Source organism: Perna viridis, chromosome 6 (assembly GCF_037379345.1).
Source record: "Perna viridis isolate PV_CMFRI_1.1 ecotype Kerala chromosome 6, ASM3737934v1, whole genome shotgun sequence".
Taxonomy (NCBI): domain Eukaryota; kingdom Metazoa; phylum Mollusca; class Bivalvia; order Mytilida; family Mytilidae; genus Perna; species Perna viridis.
This window is the reverse complement of record NC_142450.1, coordinates 46,301,171-46,318,351: the sequence shown is the minus strand read 5'-3', so window position 1 is coordinate 46,318,351 and position 17,181 is coordinate 46,301,171. Positions and strand designations below refer to the sequence as shown.

The following is a 17,181-nucleotide window of genomic DNA, read 5'->3' as shown; positions in this document are numbered from 1 at the left end:
CTGCTCACAGTGTTTCTATTCTTATCAAAACATTTCTTTTACCTCAGGGAGACTTGATTTTTTTTTAAGGTAAATGGCTTAGAATATAGCCATTGTCTTTCCGATAGTATCAGAAGAGGAAATCTTCAGGTTTCTATAACGGAGAGAATAGCAAGACCTGAGTATTAGTCATTTTGAAAATCAAGACAAGTTTTCATCTAGTTTTACATGTTTTATTCCATTGGAACTAGGAGGCATAGTGAGCCCCACAAATGGCATTGGAAAATCCTGACGAAATGTTCATGAGCAGTGTGATTCTGTTTAAGCATTTATTTTTTCTTATGTTTGAATGTAAAAGGGGAAGTAACTCAAGTTAACCTGTGTTATTAATGTTGCATTGAGGTATCAGTCTTGTATTACATATTCCTGAGTGGGTGAACATTAAAGAAAAACAGTATTTTTATGAAAACATAATGCTTCAGAAAAGGGGTATATTTTAAGAACTCAAAATAAAAGTGAAAGTAGAAGTTTATTTTCAGTTTGACCTGTTCTGGTGTACCAAAGTTCATGCCTTTTTTTTCTAGAATGGACCTAAAAAATATTTTTGACATTTCCTTAATGGAAAAACATGGTCAAAAGTTAGATTGAAACTCCTTGTCTATTTAAAAAAAAAAAAAAGTCATAAAATTTCTGGTTTACTACAGAAGCCTATGAGGCAAAAATACAAGACTTAGACCTGATAACCATAGTTTCAGTGGAAAGTGAGATTTTTAGTGAGTGAGTTTCAATTATCTTAAAAGCTTTCAAACAACAATATATCATATTTTATGCTAAACAGAGCAACTATAAATTAAGAAAAGTTATGCTATGCCTAAATTTTTTACTATTATGGCATATTTTTACTAAATTTGGAAATTAACAATTTTTTGTATGGATTAAAAGATGATGAATTGGTTGCAGTTGCTGTTATTTTAAGTTTTCTCAACACAACTAGATTGGAATTAAATTGGATGATTTAAATTGTTGAATGATAAACAGTTTTGATTTTTTGACATTTTTAATACTTGGAGTAAAGACTTGAAAACTGATGAATTGCACTTGTTACACATGACAAGAAAAAACTGATTTTTTTTTGCATTTTCACTTTTATTCTACTTTAACTGGTCAAGAAATGCTTTACTACAGCCATTTGTTGATTTAAAGTGAAAACTGACCAATAAAACATTTTTTATTTCATAAATGAGCATTTCTTATGGCACTTCCATGCAAATTCTAATGTGGCTTATAAATAAAAAGTGAATTTTCTTTAGTAGTCTGTGTAGCAAGTAGAAACTTTGATGTTTTCTGTGTTTGTTATTTACTGTTCTTGCAAAATATCTATCTATGTCTGTGAGATATTTCTCCTTTTGTAATTACCAAGTACATTCATACATGCCCAGGATACCAAATGTGACTGAAAATCTGCATTTTTGGCAACTGAAATGTCTTTTTCATTAAATTAATGGAAACCACAGAACATTTTAACTCTATTTTACTTTTGTGTAAACAATAACTTCAACTTTTTGCAATTGGCTGTATCAGTCAATAGATTTTAGATTATCAAGAGGCTCCCTTGTGTTAAGGCTAAAAAAAGAGGGGTCCGAACTTGACCTTTTATGGATAGGAGACAAAAAAAATTGAGATTTTGAAACAATTTGGTATTCATAGAATAGTTAAGGCATTTGTCATATCAATACAGACTACCTTTCATGTTTAAATAGGAAACTGAATAATTTTTTTTATAAAAACTTGTCTTTTTTTTTATAGAAAAATTCAGGTATTTGACTTAATACTGTTATAGGGTCTCTATATTAAAATTGGAACAAAAATTCACAAGAAAGCAGGAGGACAGAGATATTTCATCTTTAAGTTGGAAATTGAGCACACTTATAGAAAAACAACAACATTTATAGATATTTAAAAGTTTTTATTGGTAATAGGTATCAGTCTTGTATTACATATTCTTGAGCGGGTGTACGTCAAAACATGGAGGCTAAAAAATATAGTGTGCTTTCTTTTTGCCTTTTCCTGTTTTTGTTTTTTCGCAAATGTATATCATTTATCATCAAAAGCATAGGATAAATATCAAGCTATGACACAAAAAACTTGTTTTTGAAGAAAAACAGTATTTTCATGAAAAATAATACTTCAGAAAAGGGATCTGTTTTATGAACTCTATATAAAAGTGAAAGTAGAAGAAGTCAATGTTTAGTTTGACCTGTTCTGTTGTACCCAAGTTTGTGCCTTTTTTTTCTAGAATGGACCTAAAAATTATTTTTGACACTTCCTTAATGGAAAAACATGGTCAAAAATTAGATTGAAACTCCTTGTCTATTTTTAGAAAAAAAAGTCATGAAAATTTATGGTTTACTATAGAAGTCTATGGGGCAAAGAATACAAGACTCACATAATCTTGCTAAGAAACCTTGGAGTTTTGTCATATCCCTAATATTGGCCTTAACTTTATACAATAAAAGTAAACATAGCTCTCTCTGGTTTCCATGTAACTTACATTAGTTGGTTGTTTGTATTATTAACTTTTTGTGGTCAATTTATATCAATTGTTTACTTATTATGACAATACTCAGGTGTTTTACCTGTAATTACAGGTGTCACCCCAGTACACATCAGTTATTGCTCTAGGCATCAGATTATAAGCTTTAGAATGATCCCATTTACACATGATAATTACCTTTCTTAATTCTTTTTGACCAGCATAAACCAATTTGATTTAAAATTGGTCAATTTGTTATAAATTTAATGCTGGTCCTTGGCTTTTCAATGGTTCTTCAGTCTGTGAATTTTACCTGTGCCAAAAAATTACCAAGTTATGCATGCGATTTGTTATTTGAGTTCAGTTGATGCTTGGAATATTACATTCCTTGGTAAATGAGAATTTTTTAAGGAAGACAAACCATGTAACCCCTGGTCATGCGCTCTGATCCTCTCTGTTGTTAACATGTTCTAATAAAGAACAGTCATCTTGGCACAAATTATAGTCAAGGCGACTGATACTTGTCTAGTAGAATTTTGACATTTTATTTTGAGAATGTAAAAAAGATTTTGATGAACAATTTACTTAAAAACAATGCTTTGTTCTGAGTGGAATATTTGTATTCTTGAACCATTTTCTAAAATGTTATAGGGAAAATAGCTTCTTACATAGCTGTCTACGACAATGCAGAAGGGGACATACAAATACCCATGTCCTTGCATGGGTCCCCACATGGGTCCTCCAGACTTGACTTTGTTGGCCCAACTCTACAGAACTGCTCAATGGGTTTTGTTCAAATTTTGTTGGCTTGAAAGTCACCATATGTAGTTGGTAATGTTTTGCACCACTTTGATTTGACAAGTTTTGCAGGAGTTATGGGTCTTCATTGAATTTGACCATGCTACACTATAGGAACACTTCGGGAAATGTAGGTGATTATATAATGCAGCCATTTCGATTCAACATATTTTGCAAGAATTATGGTACTTTGTATTTGTGCAGGCTACACTATGGGAACACTTGTAGATGCTAATCCTTGGAAACCACTGTACAAATTCTGTTCAAATTTTGCTGGATTGTTAGTGACAACATACTGCACTTTAATTTGATTTAACAAATTTTACAGGAATTCTGGGGCTTTTGCTCTTCAACGTTTTTTTGCAATTGTTTTTTTTAAATGAAAGCTTTAATTGAAATTCTATGGTTGGTTTTTATGTTTTTACCACTCTACAATTGGTAGCTGTTTTGACCACTAAAATCATTACCAGACCTACATGTACAATAGTACAGTAACTGCAGTATATAAGAGTTTATTTGTTATTGCCATAAATCTAACCATTTGTTTGACTTATTGATTGGTTGATTATGATGTTTTGTTTTTGTTTTAAACAGAAAAGAGAAGCTTTATTAGTCTTAAGTATGATCTTTAAAAGTACATTTCTACATGTATGAAGTGGCCATTCATCATGCCATGTCTTTTATGACTTGTTTCAATGAAACATTTAAATCAACCATGTTGTACCACATCAATGTATTAATACCTTCATTGTAATAATCTCTGACTAATCCATGTCTTGTCTAATTAAAAAGTTACCCTGCTGGGAACCTCATTGGTGATCAATCAATCATATGGCCAATACACATCCCCAGAACACCTGAGTGTCCATAATGTGATGGGTTAATACCTATTGTCATTTGTACCTGTCTGATAACCTGGAAGTATCCACACAAATTAATTTATTTTTGTTTAAATCTGGATTAATTTTATTATTTTGGTAAGTGTTACTTTCCTCATAGTATAAACATTTTTATGTTTTAACAATACTTTTTACAGAAAGGAAATTAAAATGATACTTACACTGAAACCTTTTTTTTTAGAATTTTATATAGAAATAAAATGTAAACCATATATTTCTGTTTATCCTTTTTTTATATTTCATTTAGAACTCAAGAGTGACTTTTTGTAATATTTTTTTTATAATTATTTGACAGAAGACCTTGTATTTGAAGCAGTGTAATAAACTTATTTTGCTATGAAATATGATTTTAAGCAGTTATTCTGAAATCCTTTATAGCAACATGCCCTAATAATAAAATTGTCAAGACACTTTTTACAAATTAATAAACCTTGCTTTACATTTGCTATAAGTATTTTTGCCTTCTTTTAATTTGAATATTGTAAAGAATAAGTTTTTTTAGTCAATCTCACTCAGAGGTTGGGATAAATACCAGAAAAGATATCAGAAGAAATTTAAACGCAGGAGAGAACCCCCCTTTCTAAAAATCAGCAGTGAATCATCCCATACAAACCACAGCTTTGATATTACACATGTTAGATGACATTACATGACCATTAACTAATTATCTTCATTAATAAACCTTTGGTGAGAAATAGAGGTAACATGTTGACAATATGTTAACCAAACTATAACTGTTCCTACCTTCACATCAAAGGCTTGGATAAAGTAGGTTCCTTCATATCAAAGGCTTGGATAAAACAGGTCCCTTCACATCAGTGACATGGATAAAACAAATTCATTCACATCAAAGGCTTGGATACAGGTTATCCACACCAAAAGCTTGGATAATACAGGTCTCTTCATATCAAAGACTAGGATAAAACAGGTCCATTCACATCACATTAAGCAGGTTCCTCCACATATAAAAAGCTTGGATAAACAGGTCCCTGCATATTAAAGGCTTGGATTAAACAGGTTTTTTCACATCAAAGGTTAGGATAAAACAGGTCCCTTCATGTCAAATGCTTGGATAAAGCAGGTTTTTCACATTAAAGGCATGCATAAAACAGGTCCCTTCACATCAAAGGCTTGGGTGAAACAGGTGCCTTTGTAACAAAGGCATGGATGAAACAGGTTCCTTCAAATCGAAGGCTTGGATGAAACAGGTGCCTTCACATCAAAGACATTGATAAAACAGGTTCCTTCACATCAAAGGCATGGATAAAACAGGTCCCTTCACATCAAAGGTTTGCATAAAACAGGTACCTTCACATAAAAGGCTTGCAAAAAACAGGTCCCTTCACATCAAAGGCTTGGATGAAACAGGTCCTTTCACATCAAAGGCTTGCATAAAACAGGTACCTTCACATAAAAGGCTTGCAAAAACAGGTCCCTTCACATCAAAGGCTTGGATGAAACAGGTCCCTTCACATCAAAGGCTTGCATAAAACAGGTCCATTCACATCGAAGGCTTGGATAAAACAGGTTCTTTCATATCAAATGTGGCTTGGATAAAGCAGGTCCCTTAACATCAAAGGCTTGGATAAAACAGGTTCCTTCATATCAAAAACTTGGATGAAACAGGTTCCTTCACATAAAAGGCTTGGATAAAGCAGGTCCCTTCACATCAAAGGATTTGGAAAACATGTTCTTTTGAATGTTAGAGTAAACTAGTGCCTTCAAAAACATTTTCATAGACTTTGTAGGGAAAATTAAGCCAATTAAAAATGTCCATCCTTACAGTAATACAGGATCTTCAAGGTCAAGTATTTGAAGTAAACAGATTTCCTTTGATCTGGTATTTCAATATATAGGATCCCTAAGGTCAGATGTATTGGATAACCATGTTAGGTTCTATGCAGCAAACTTTGTCAAGTGGCTTTATTTCTGTCTGTCTGTTGTTCTTGTTGAATTCTAATGAAGAAATAAAATTGTGGTTGATTTAAACTTAAAAAGAAGTTAAATTAAAAAATAAAAATGTTCATTAGATATGTGTTTGTTTTTCATTTAACTTTTTATTTAAGGTTTTTGTCTTAATGAGCTTTCCTTACTTTTTACTTTATTTGGGATGTTTGTATAATGTTAAATTTAATCCATAATCTTGATTTGCATATTTCACTTCTGATTATTTATTATACCTTGCTTTAGATTAGCAATCCCTGTTATCTGGAAATAGGGGGTCATACACTATACTGGTTTATTGAAAAAAAATAGTAATAACATTATATCAGCAGTCACTTTTCCATCCAATTCTAATTTAAGTAGAGATTTTATCTCTTTTAAATGATTTAGTATTAGACTTCATTATAGATACCCTATAGTACCTACTCCTTTATGTCTTTATTGAGTATAAAATATTGTGTTAAAACTTTCAATTTTACATGCATGCTTTGTTCATAAAAGGATTTGACTTCTCTGAATTTAAAAATCAGTATAAATTAGTCCTAGGATTGGGGTGGGGATTCATTTTCACTTTGTCACATTTTACATTGACTTGGTGCTTGTCTTATTCTTCTAACATTATTACATTTTCTCCTGAATTTATGAAGTCAAATGTAGGCTATGTATTTTCTTTCAAGGCTGTATTTTCTTGTGCCACAATAGTATTTGTCTTGAATGAAGTCCAGTTATGAATTCCTATTATACCATTTTTTAAAGGATATATCTATGGTACAGATTATTATGACAGGTTAAGACATGCCAATTATTTTTATTGTAGAAAACATTAGTTTTTCCTGTAATAAATTACCACTTTATGACCAATATGTTACCGTTATTTATTATGAAACACCCTAAGCTATTTTCTGTCATTTTTGGCGGGAGTAAAGATAATTCAATTTCAAACTGCAAGAGTTTGCTGTTGTTAATATAGTTATTGAAGATGTAGGTAACCTAATAGAAATGTACCACCCAGTAGTCTGGAGCCCTTCACATCTCAACATGGTCCATTAAAATGAATAGATGATACCTTTAGGCTGAACAAGTTTTCTAAGTATTTCAATAATAATAACATTCAATGTTCAAAGTTGCTTTGATTCCCAAAATATGACAGAGAGAAACAGCATGTTTATAAAACCATCCAAAAATATGCCAGAGAGAAACAGTATATTTATAAAACCATCCCAAAATGTGACAGAGAGAAACAGCATGTTTATAAAACCATCCCAAAATAGAACAGAGAGAAACAGCATGTTTATAAAACCATCCCAAAATAGAACAGAGAGAAACAGCATGTTTATAAAACCATCCCAAAGTAGAACAGAGAGAAACAGCATATTTATAAAACCATTCCAAAGCAGAACAGAGAGAAACAGCATGTTTATAAAACCATCCCAAAATAGAACAGAGAGAAACAGCATGTTTATAAAACCATCCCAAAATAGAACAGAGAAACAGTATACTTATAAAACCATCCCAAAATAGAACAGAGAGAAACAGCATGTTTATAAAACCATCCCAAAATATGACAGAGAGAAACAGCATGTTTATGAAATCATCCCAAAATATGCCAGAGAGAAACAGCATATTTATAAAACCATCCCAAAATGTGCCAGAGAGAAACAGCATGTTTATAAAACCATCCCAAAATAGAACAGAGAGAAACAGCATGTTTATAAAACCATCCCAAAATAGAACAGAGAGAACAGCATGTTTATAAAACCATCCCAAAATATGACAGAGAGAAACGGTATGTTTATAAAACCATCCCAAAATAGAACAGAGAGAAACGGCATGTTTATAAAACCATCCCAAAATATGACAGAGAGAAACGGTATGTTTATAAAACCATCCCAAAATATGACAGAGAGAAACAACATGTTTATAAAACCATCCCAAAATATGACAGAGAGAAACAGTATGTTTATGAAACCATCCCAAAATAGAGCAGAGAGAAACTGCAGGTTTATAAAACCATCCCAAAATATGCCAGAGAGAAACAGCATGTTTATAAAACCATCCCAAAATATGACAGAGAGAAACAGCATGTTTATAAAACCATCCCAAAATATGACAGAGAGAAACAGCATGTTTATAAAACCATCCCAAAATAGAGCAGAGAGAAACAGCATGTTTATAAAACCATCCCAAAATAGAACAGAGAGAAACAGCATGTTTATAAAACCATCCCAAAATAGAACAGAGAGAAACAGCATGTTTATAAAACCATCCCAAAATATGACAGAGAGAAACAGTATGTTTATAAAACCATCCCAAAATATGCCAGAGAGAAACAGCATGTTTATAAAACCATCCCAAAATATGCCAGAGAGAAACAGCATATTTATAAAACCATCCCAAAATAGAACAGAGAGAAACAGCATGTTTATAAAACCATCCCAAAATATGACAGAGAGAAACAGTATGTTTATAAAACCATCCCAAAATATGCCAGAGAGAAACAGCATGTTTATAAAACCATCCCAAAATAGAACAGATAGGAACAGCATGTTTATAAAACCATCTCAAAATATGACAGAGAGAAACAGTATGTTTATAAAACCATCCCAAAATATGACAGAGAGAAACAGCATGTTTATAAAACCATCCCAAAATAGAACAGAGAGAAACAGCATGTTTATAAAACCATCCCAAAATATGACAGAGAGAAACAGCATATTTATAAAACCATTCCAAAGTAGAACAGAGAGAAACAGCATGTTTATAAAACCATCCCAAAATGTGACAGAGAGAAACAGCATGTTTATAAAACCATCTCAAAATATGACAGAGAGAAACAGTATGTTTATAAAACCATCCCAAAATAGAGCAGAGAGAAACAGCATGTTTATAAAACCATCCCAAAATATGCCAGAGAGAAACAGCATGTTTATAAAACCATCCCAAAATATGACAGAGAGAAACAGCATGTTTATAAAACCATCCCAAAATATGACAGAGAGAAACAGCATGTTTATAAAACCATCCCAAAATAGAACAGAGAGAAACAGCATGTTTATAAAACCATCCCAAAATATGACAGAGAGAAACAGTATGTTTATAAAACCATCCCAAAATAGTTCAGAGAAAAAGCCATTCCAAAATAGAGCAGAGAGAAACAGTAATGTTTATAAAACCAATTTTAGCATGTACTTGTTTCTTTCTAGTTACTGATGAAACTACTTTTCATTTATCTCAGTAAGTTCTGACAATTTCTATTTTGTAAACAATGTATGACAAGTCAATCTAAATGAAGAACAATTTCACCAAACTTGGTAACAAAGCTGACATTTATTGGTATTTAAAAGGGAATGGTATTTGTACTTAATTGTTTACATGGTACTTTGACACCAGCTTTCATACTCATTGTCAGCTATATAGGGTAGGTTTAGATCTTAGAAAATAATGGTCTTTAAAGGGCATCATTTTTAAGTGTTTGTATGCTGAAGGACATTTATTTCCTGTGGTACATTTTATTCCATTTCTACATCTATTATTCAGTTGTTCCATCAGTGGGTCACTCTTCAGTTTATGACTTGTGAAGAAGGTTTTTTTTGTGTGAAGATGAATCATTGCTATATAAGCATATACAGCATAGCATTAGAATTTGATGAAAGCTTGGTACTACAGTGCCTGTATGGTATAAACTTCCCATTTTATGGGGTATGGGGAAATGGGGCAATGGGGAATGGGGGTTGGGGCAATGGGGATGGGGGATTGGGTAACTGGGAATGGGGCGATGGGGAATGGGGCAATGGATAATGTGGCTTTGGGATTGGGGTAAATGAATAGGGGAATGGGGCGAGGGAATAATTTTGATTGGTCAATCAAACAAATTGTTCTGCCTTTTTTCGCCAGCAACTTACATATCATAATTCTATGACAGCAATTAAAATAATTTTTAAACAAAATTGTTTTAGAGCAATTTTTAATTATTACAGGTGTCGCAGTTCATTATTCATTGACATTTTTTTAAATATTAACCGGAAGTACATTTGTTATTGATTGACAATGTTTGCACTCCTACGATTTCTAAACGTAAATTTTTTTTTCAAAATTTATACTGAAATAATTTTATGTCGGAGACACTCGTATGATTTTAATATTGACAAATTAAACACATTAAGCAATAATAACAGGACCATTTAAAAAAAAATAATAAAATGTTTATTCCCTTAACTTTCAATATTTTGGCAGAAATATGTCGTCCGTCACAACCTCGAAAAGGATAACAATATTGCCGTTTTTGATATTTTATACTAGAATTTTAGACCATTATTGAAATCAAAACTGTTCGCATCCTAACAATATGCAGAAATGTGTCATTTTTAAGTAATTGAACTGAAATCAATATGTCACAGCCAAACATATGAAGCCTATTTTGACAATTTTAACGTTTTAAACCATAATATAAGACATAAAGGTAATTTCAAGTGTTCACACTCATTCAATTTGCAAAAAAAAATCTCATTTTGAAGAATTTGGTCTGAAATATATGTATCACAGCCCGGACAATTTTAACATTTTTTACAATCTTTAGAGACTAATAAGCATATTCAATTTGTTTCCACACACTTTGCAAAATATGTCTTTTTGAAGGTTTTTTACTGAAATATGAGTGTTGCAACCACCAACCGGATACAAATATTACCCGTTTTAATATTTTTAACAATAACTTTGGACTACTTTTTAAATTAAAATGGTTCCCACTCATACAATCTGCAGAAATATGAAATTTTTGGGAAATTTGACTGAAATTGATGTGTCAAAGCATCACACATGATACTTTTTTTACCATTTTAACATTTTAAACAATAATATAAGACCAGTAAGGATATTTTAAATATTCACATTCATTCAATTTGCAAAAAATATCTCATTTTCAAGAATTTGGTCTGAAAAATATGTATTATAGTCATCAATATAATAATGATATAGACAATTTAACATTTTTTTACATTAATTTTAGGCTAATAGGTATATTTAAATTGTTCGCACACATACAGTTTGCAAAAAGATGTCTTTTTGAAGATTTTTGACTGAAATATGAGTGTCGCAACCACCAATCAGATACAAATATTGCCATTTTTAATACTTTTAACTGTAAATTTGGACCATTATTGTAATTAAAATTGTTCACACCCTTACAAATTGCAGACATGTCATTTTTGAGAAATTTGATTGAAATAAATGTATCATAGCCCATACTGTGATGGCACTCATTTAATTTGGAAAAATATTTCATGTTCAAGAATTTAGTTTGAAATATATGTATAACAACAATCAACAAAAACCTTATCTGGACAATTTTAAATTTTTTAAGAATAATTTAGAAATCAACTTCATTCACAATTTATACATATATCTATATTTTTAAGAATATTGTGCATGATTATTTGTCATGTAGTTTGTAGTGTCAATAATACATGTAAGCAATGCAAATATCACGTCGTCTGAATATAGCTGAAATATTGCTGCTCGGACGTTAAACCCCAACAAACAAACAAACAAATATCGCGTGATTTCGGTGATTTTTGAACTTGCCAGCAAGATTCTAAAATCAATATTGATGGCAAAAAACTTTTTGCATCCTTATCCATTATATGTGTTTGATAAAACATTTACTTTACTTTGTCTTTTCGGAATGGGGAAAGGCATTTGACAATGAGAAATAAGTTGATGCAATGTTGGATGGAGCAATGGGGAATGGGGCTATAGGGAATAAGGTAATGGGGCAGTGGGGAATGGGGTATTGGGCAAGTTGGAAGTTTATCCCATACAGAGACTGTATATACAGGCAAGGATTTATAACTGAGCACATTTTCTTCTGATAGAGTGAATCTAATACAAAAGCCTTAATTTATTTTATAGGATGGATAACAGCCAAAAGAAGGAAACTGATTCATTTTGTCCTAAATTGTAAACTAAACTGTGTAAGGTTTGGTATTGGAATGACCCCTTGAGTCAAGTGTTAGAATGACTTGTCAGATTTTAACAAAACTTGATTAAATTCTAACTGACATGGGTTTTACAGGTTATCATGTTCAAGATCAATAAGCCTATACCATTATACATTGTTCTTACATTTAATTGGGTGTTAAAGTATAAGATTGACAAGGATTATAATCTGGGAGATTATGGGAAGTCACTAAAAACAGTCAAGTCTAGTATTGAGTCATACAGAAAGTTCTTAACTAGAATAGAATATAGATAATATGATAAGGACTGGATAACTGATTCCAAACATAATTAACTTACTATCTGTTCATTACTTTGGTCCTTTAATTTGTAATTAAATATTTCAGTGTGTGAAAGTGCATTTTTCAACCAGACATTTGATACTGTTTTCTATTAGACTACACATATGGAAGTGATCAAATCAGAGCTAATCATTCGGAACCCTTCTATTGTTTTGTAGTTGATCATGTTAAGTGATAAATTAAATGACAATTGACAGAAAACAATAAGTAAAAGTTTGTAATTTCTCTCTGGAAACTTTCCAAGTCTTTTAATGCCCTATCTGTCTCCATTAATTTCAAGACCTAGTTTAGAAAGTGCATGTTTGATGGATTTTTCTCCAGTTATGTGATTTCTGGTCTGAAGTTTCATGAAATGTTTGTGATGGAATGTTCTTGATAAAAAGGAATTTTAAAAATTGTATATCCAGTATTGATGATGTAAATAGATATAATTGCTTAAAACCATCTACAGATGTAAGTAGATCATGTTGACTGTCTGTTGGACTGTTTGTTTGTTTTATGGGATCTTTTTCCTTAAATGTCTCTGCTTTAAGTTAACAACAAAAAATCATTAGTATGATCTGAAGGTAAGAAATTATTAAAAAGTTAAAACAAAACAAAAAATGATATTGCAAAATTTTTTTTAGATTTTTGTTGATAAATTTTAGCAACACAAGTGACACATGTTTAATATGATATTTTGATCCCCATGAAATATTGACTCTGGAAATATCACCCCATGAAATATTGACTCTGGAAATATCACCCCATGGAATATTGACTCTGGAAATATCACCCCATGAAATATTGACTGGATATATCACCCCATGAAATATTGACTCTGGAAATATCATTTCAAGGCTCCCTGTAGAGGTCAGTCTGTAACAAATCATGTTCAGGCTGTAACTTTTTTGCCTTATACAATTTTGATATTTGGCTTGTGGGTATACTACCTGAATTTGGCGTCAGTCATCCTCATCCATTGTCATTAACAATTTTTCCAAACTCTTCACCTCTGAATCTCGTTGACCAATTAGAACTAAACTTGGTATAAAAGTTCCTTAGGGTTTTCTGCATTGAACAGGTGTGGATATTTTTTATCTGTCAAAAAAACATGGCCGCTGTTACTTAAAATTGAACAAAGGGGTAAGACATAAGTTTTTTGCATATTCATGTATCTTTAAAACTGTTGGGTTTAGCAACGTTCAGAACAATGAGATATATCAGTGGTCAAAGTATCGTGTAATATTGTTAAGCCATGTTGGAGTTATTGCCCTTCTTTGATGTTTTTTGGCTATTTTTAATATTATTACATTAAAAAAATTTCTCTGAAACTACTTTGCCAAGTAGAACCAAACTTAGTATGAATGTTCCTTAGGGTACTCTTCATAGAACTGATATGGGAATTTTAGATCTGTCTAAAAACATGGCCACCTTCACTACAAATAGAAGATATGGGTCAGACAGAAGTTTTTAGTATATATCTCCAACACTGAACTCATGGATTGTTACAATGTATCCATCTGCGCCATGAAAACTGATTTGTTCAACGTTTTGTAGTTTTCTTTTCCTCTTTCATCTACCCTGGCCTTGACATTTTATGAGCAACTCGGCGGGTGTTTATAGAAAAGCAGAGGACGCTTACCCTACCAGTGCACCTGGTCCGTGCTCCTAGTTTTTAGTGGAGTCCGAGTTGCTCATTTGCTTTTGTTACTTTGTATGTATGATTTTAGTTACTTCATGTTCTTTGTTGTGTATGTCTTTTCCTTGTCTGGTCGTTGTCCCTGGATTACACTCTTTTGATTACCACTATAACCTTGGTTCCCTTGATTACTCTTCCAAAACTGTTAGGTTTAGCCAAATTGTTTGAATTCTGTAAATGATCTGTATTGTAAGGTGTAGAAAAGTCTCCTTGTTAGAATTATTGCCCTTGAAGGCAAAAGATATGTTTTTAGCAGTTTTCAGCCAAAACTGAATCAAAATTGTTGAGCAACTTTCTATTAGAATTACTGCCCTTGAAAGGCAAAAATTTAACGAGATGAGCGATTCAGTTCCTGGGAGCCTCTTGTTTTACTTTTGTGATGTTACAAATCACTACTGACTGTAACTTTTTTGGCTTTGATAAAAAAATTTGGAAATCTGTTGTTGTTCCATCAATCTGTCAGAACAGTTGTTTTTTACCAGAATTTATGTAAAGCTTTGGCCCACAGTCCCATGATATTTACTTTGTTGTTGTGAATTTCTTTTATAGAGTCTAATAAGAGTTGTTGAGTTATAACCAAAGGACATAAAACTTCTATGTAACAAAGATGTTACTTACAGAAAGTTCTTTCCCTTTCATTTTCAATTTTGTGTAATTTAGGGATCATTTGAGTTCATTAGTTTTTAATATGTTGAATATTTTTTCTCTTCATAATAAATATAGTTTAGTTGACTGATATGCTATGATGTCCTGATAACAATATAAAACTGTAAGCTACATCAGTGTGATATAAAGGTTCATTAGTACTTGTATGTAATATGTTGGGTAAACATTAGGATTCACTCAGGTTTAGCTGATAAACTCATTCTGTATTCAATCAACTTTGGCAGATTCAAGTCTGAGTTTTGTTGTTACGGAATTCTTTACATATTTTATTTGTTTTGTGAAATTCTGTGATATTATGTTTTTTAACAAAGCATAATCTTCTTTAAGTGCATAATATCACATTTTTCATATGAAAAGGAAGTTGAACATTGACTGACTGCCTGTTCTAAAAAATTGTTTCTGTATCATGAGTTTTAAGAGGAGTAAACCTCGACGAATTTTTGGAAGGAGGTGCCATTCAAGTTCAGAAACTGAGCATATAAATGTAAGTTAAGAATTTTTCGTGTACTTAGGAAAAGTTGCTACATAAATTTCATAGTTTTAAAGTATATGAAAATCACAAGTTTTTATACATGTTTATGGCCAGCATGGGTAACATTTGAAGAACATATTACATGTACATGTATTATATACTTAGAAATAGAAGTGATAAACTTGTTAGTCTTAAATGAAGAGCATATCCATTTGAATGACTTTAAAAAAAAAATACATTATGTATTATTAGCTCACCTTGCCCAATGTTGTATTCTGCATAGAACTAATGTGGGGATTTTTGATGGCCACCATTCCTAAAGAAGCTTTTCGCATATCTTTAAAAAGAGTTAGGTTTATCAAAATTCTGACAATAGTTAAGTGTTCAACTGTTCAACAGATCAATCTGTGGCCAACTTTTCATGTAAATTTGTTAAGCCATGTTGGAGTTATTGCCCTTTTATGACGTCTTTTTGCTATTTTTAATATTAATACTTTCAAAAAATTACTCCTAAAAATTAACAGATAGAATTCAATGAAAATTCATTTGATTGTTCAATTTTAATCCAAGAAAAAACACAGCCACTTTTACAAAAAATAGAATGTTGCTTATCAAGTCAGGTGAACTATTCAGGCTCTTTAAAATGTCTGTCCTTAACATACCATGTACATGTATGTTTTTTTTTCTTTTTTTTCTGAAAACAAATGTTACATTTTTACACATAGTTCATGATGTTTAAGGCAGTTTTTTTCTGTTTTTGGTTTTAGTTTTTATTAAAAAAAACATTCATTTTTAAAAATAATAATAATGTAATTGTTAATATTGTTGTTGATTGTTGTTGGTGAAGACACTGCACTGTTTAAGTCCCAGTTAAGTTTACCCTTTGTCCATACAATCCATCAACATCTTTTTTGTTGTTGCTGGGTATCTCAAAAAGAAAACCAAATACTGTTACTGAAAATATGTTTGTTTGTTTGTTGGAGTTTAACGTCCGAGCAGCAATATTTCAGCTATATTCAGACAATGAACATGAAATGGATGATAAAATGAACATGAAATGAAAAAAAAGGATGGGTCACAAGGATAATAGGGTCGACAAATTTTGATTGCCACTGGAAAAAGGGGGATGGGTATGGTCAGGCAATTTAGCCTCCTGTGGCGGAGCGCAAAGGTTCCTACTCCTATCGAATACCACAGCAGGGTTCTTTAACGTGCGAAGAATGTGGCATCTTTCCCAACACGGTGCACCACTATGGTTTGCGGTCAGGTTTTCCGTATTATAGCCTGACAACCCCAGCATGTAACACGCCAGGGGTACCCCATTCCACCACCTGGGGCACACATCCCAGTTGCTCTGTGGGTTGAGCGCCTAGCCCCCGGCTAGGTTTCTGAGCACTATTTAGTTGCCTTTTACAACAAGCTTAGCGCTGCTGTAGGCCTATTCTTTTAACACCCGGACCTGCACGGGGCCTGAAAGTATGTACATTTATTATATAGGTAGCAGTGTTTTATCGAATGTTCCCAGTGAAATAAATTTTGATAATTCACACTCTGAAATAAATTCGATAATTTCATTCTCCGACTTTCTCCTTCCAAAACGTCACAACTTTGAAATCAATCCGCTGATCACAAAATTTTAAATTTATGTTGAAAATAGCAATGAATAATGGAGGAAATCTATTTAATAAATAGGATAATCAGTTTGTTATTGTGAGTAACCAATGATATGATCACCCGTGCCAAGAACGCAGGAAGATTTAACTTGTGTGTGGAACAAGTTCCGCACACTCGTTAATCCAGGTGTTCTTCCACACTCATGATCATATTTTGGTTGTTCACTCCTTCCAATTAATTATCCTTATATGTTTTGTTTTTGTGTTAGGGCATCAGGAAAGATTAGTTGTAAACTAACT

At 32.0% G+C, this 17,181-nt stretch overlaps 1 protein-coding gene across 5 annotated transcripts in view; it reads left to right on the top strand.

Annotated features, from left to right (window-relative positions):
* The window catches only part of LOC148615273 (uncharacterized), a 146,553-nt gene that overhangs the window by 22,771 nt on the left and 106,601 nt on the right, over nt 1-17,181 (top strand). Inside the window, exon 1 of one of the 5 annotated variants that reach the window (XM_088590058.1) lies at nt 12,758-12,902. The exons of 3 other annotated variants lie outside the window; for them this stretch is intronic. In XM_088590058.1, the coding sequence (XP_088446184.1) occupies nt 12,816-12,902 (87 nt within the window). In that variant the 5' untranslated portion in view covers nt 12,758-12,815. Of the gene's footprint in view, nt 1-12,757; nt 12,903-15,080; nt 15,281-17,181 lie in introns of those variants that run through there. One more of the 5 variants, XM_088590059.1, reaches the window with a different exon arrangement.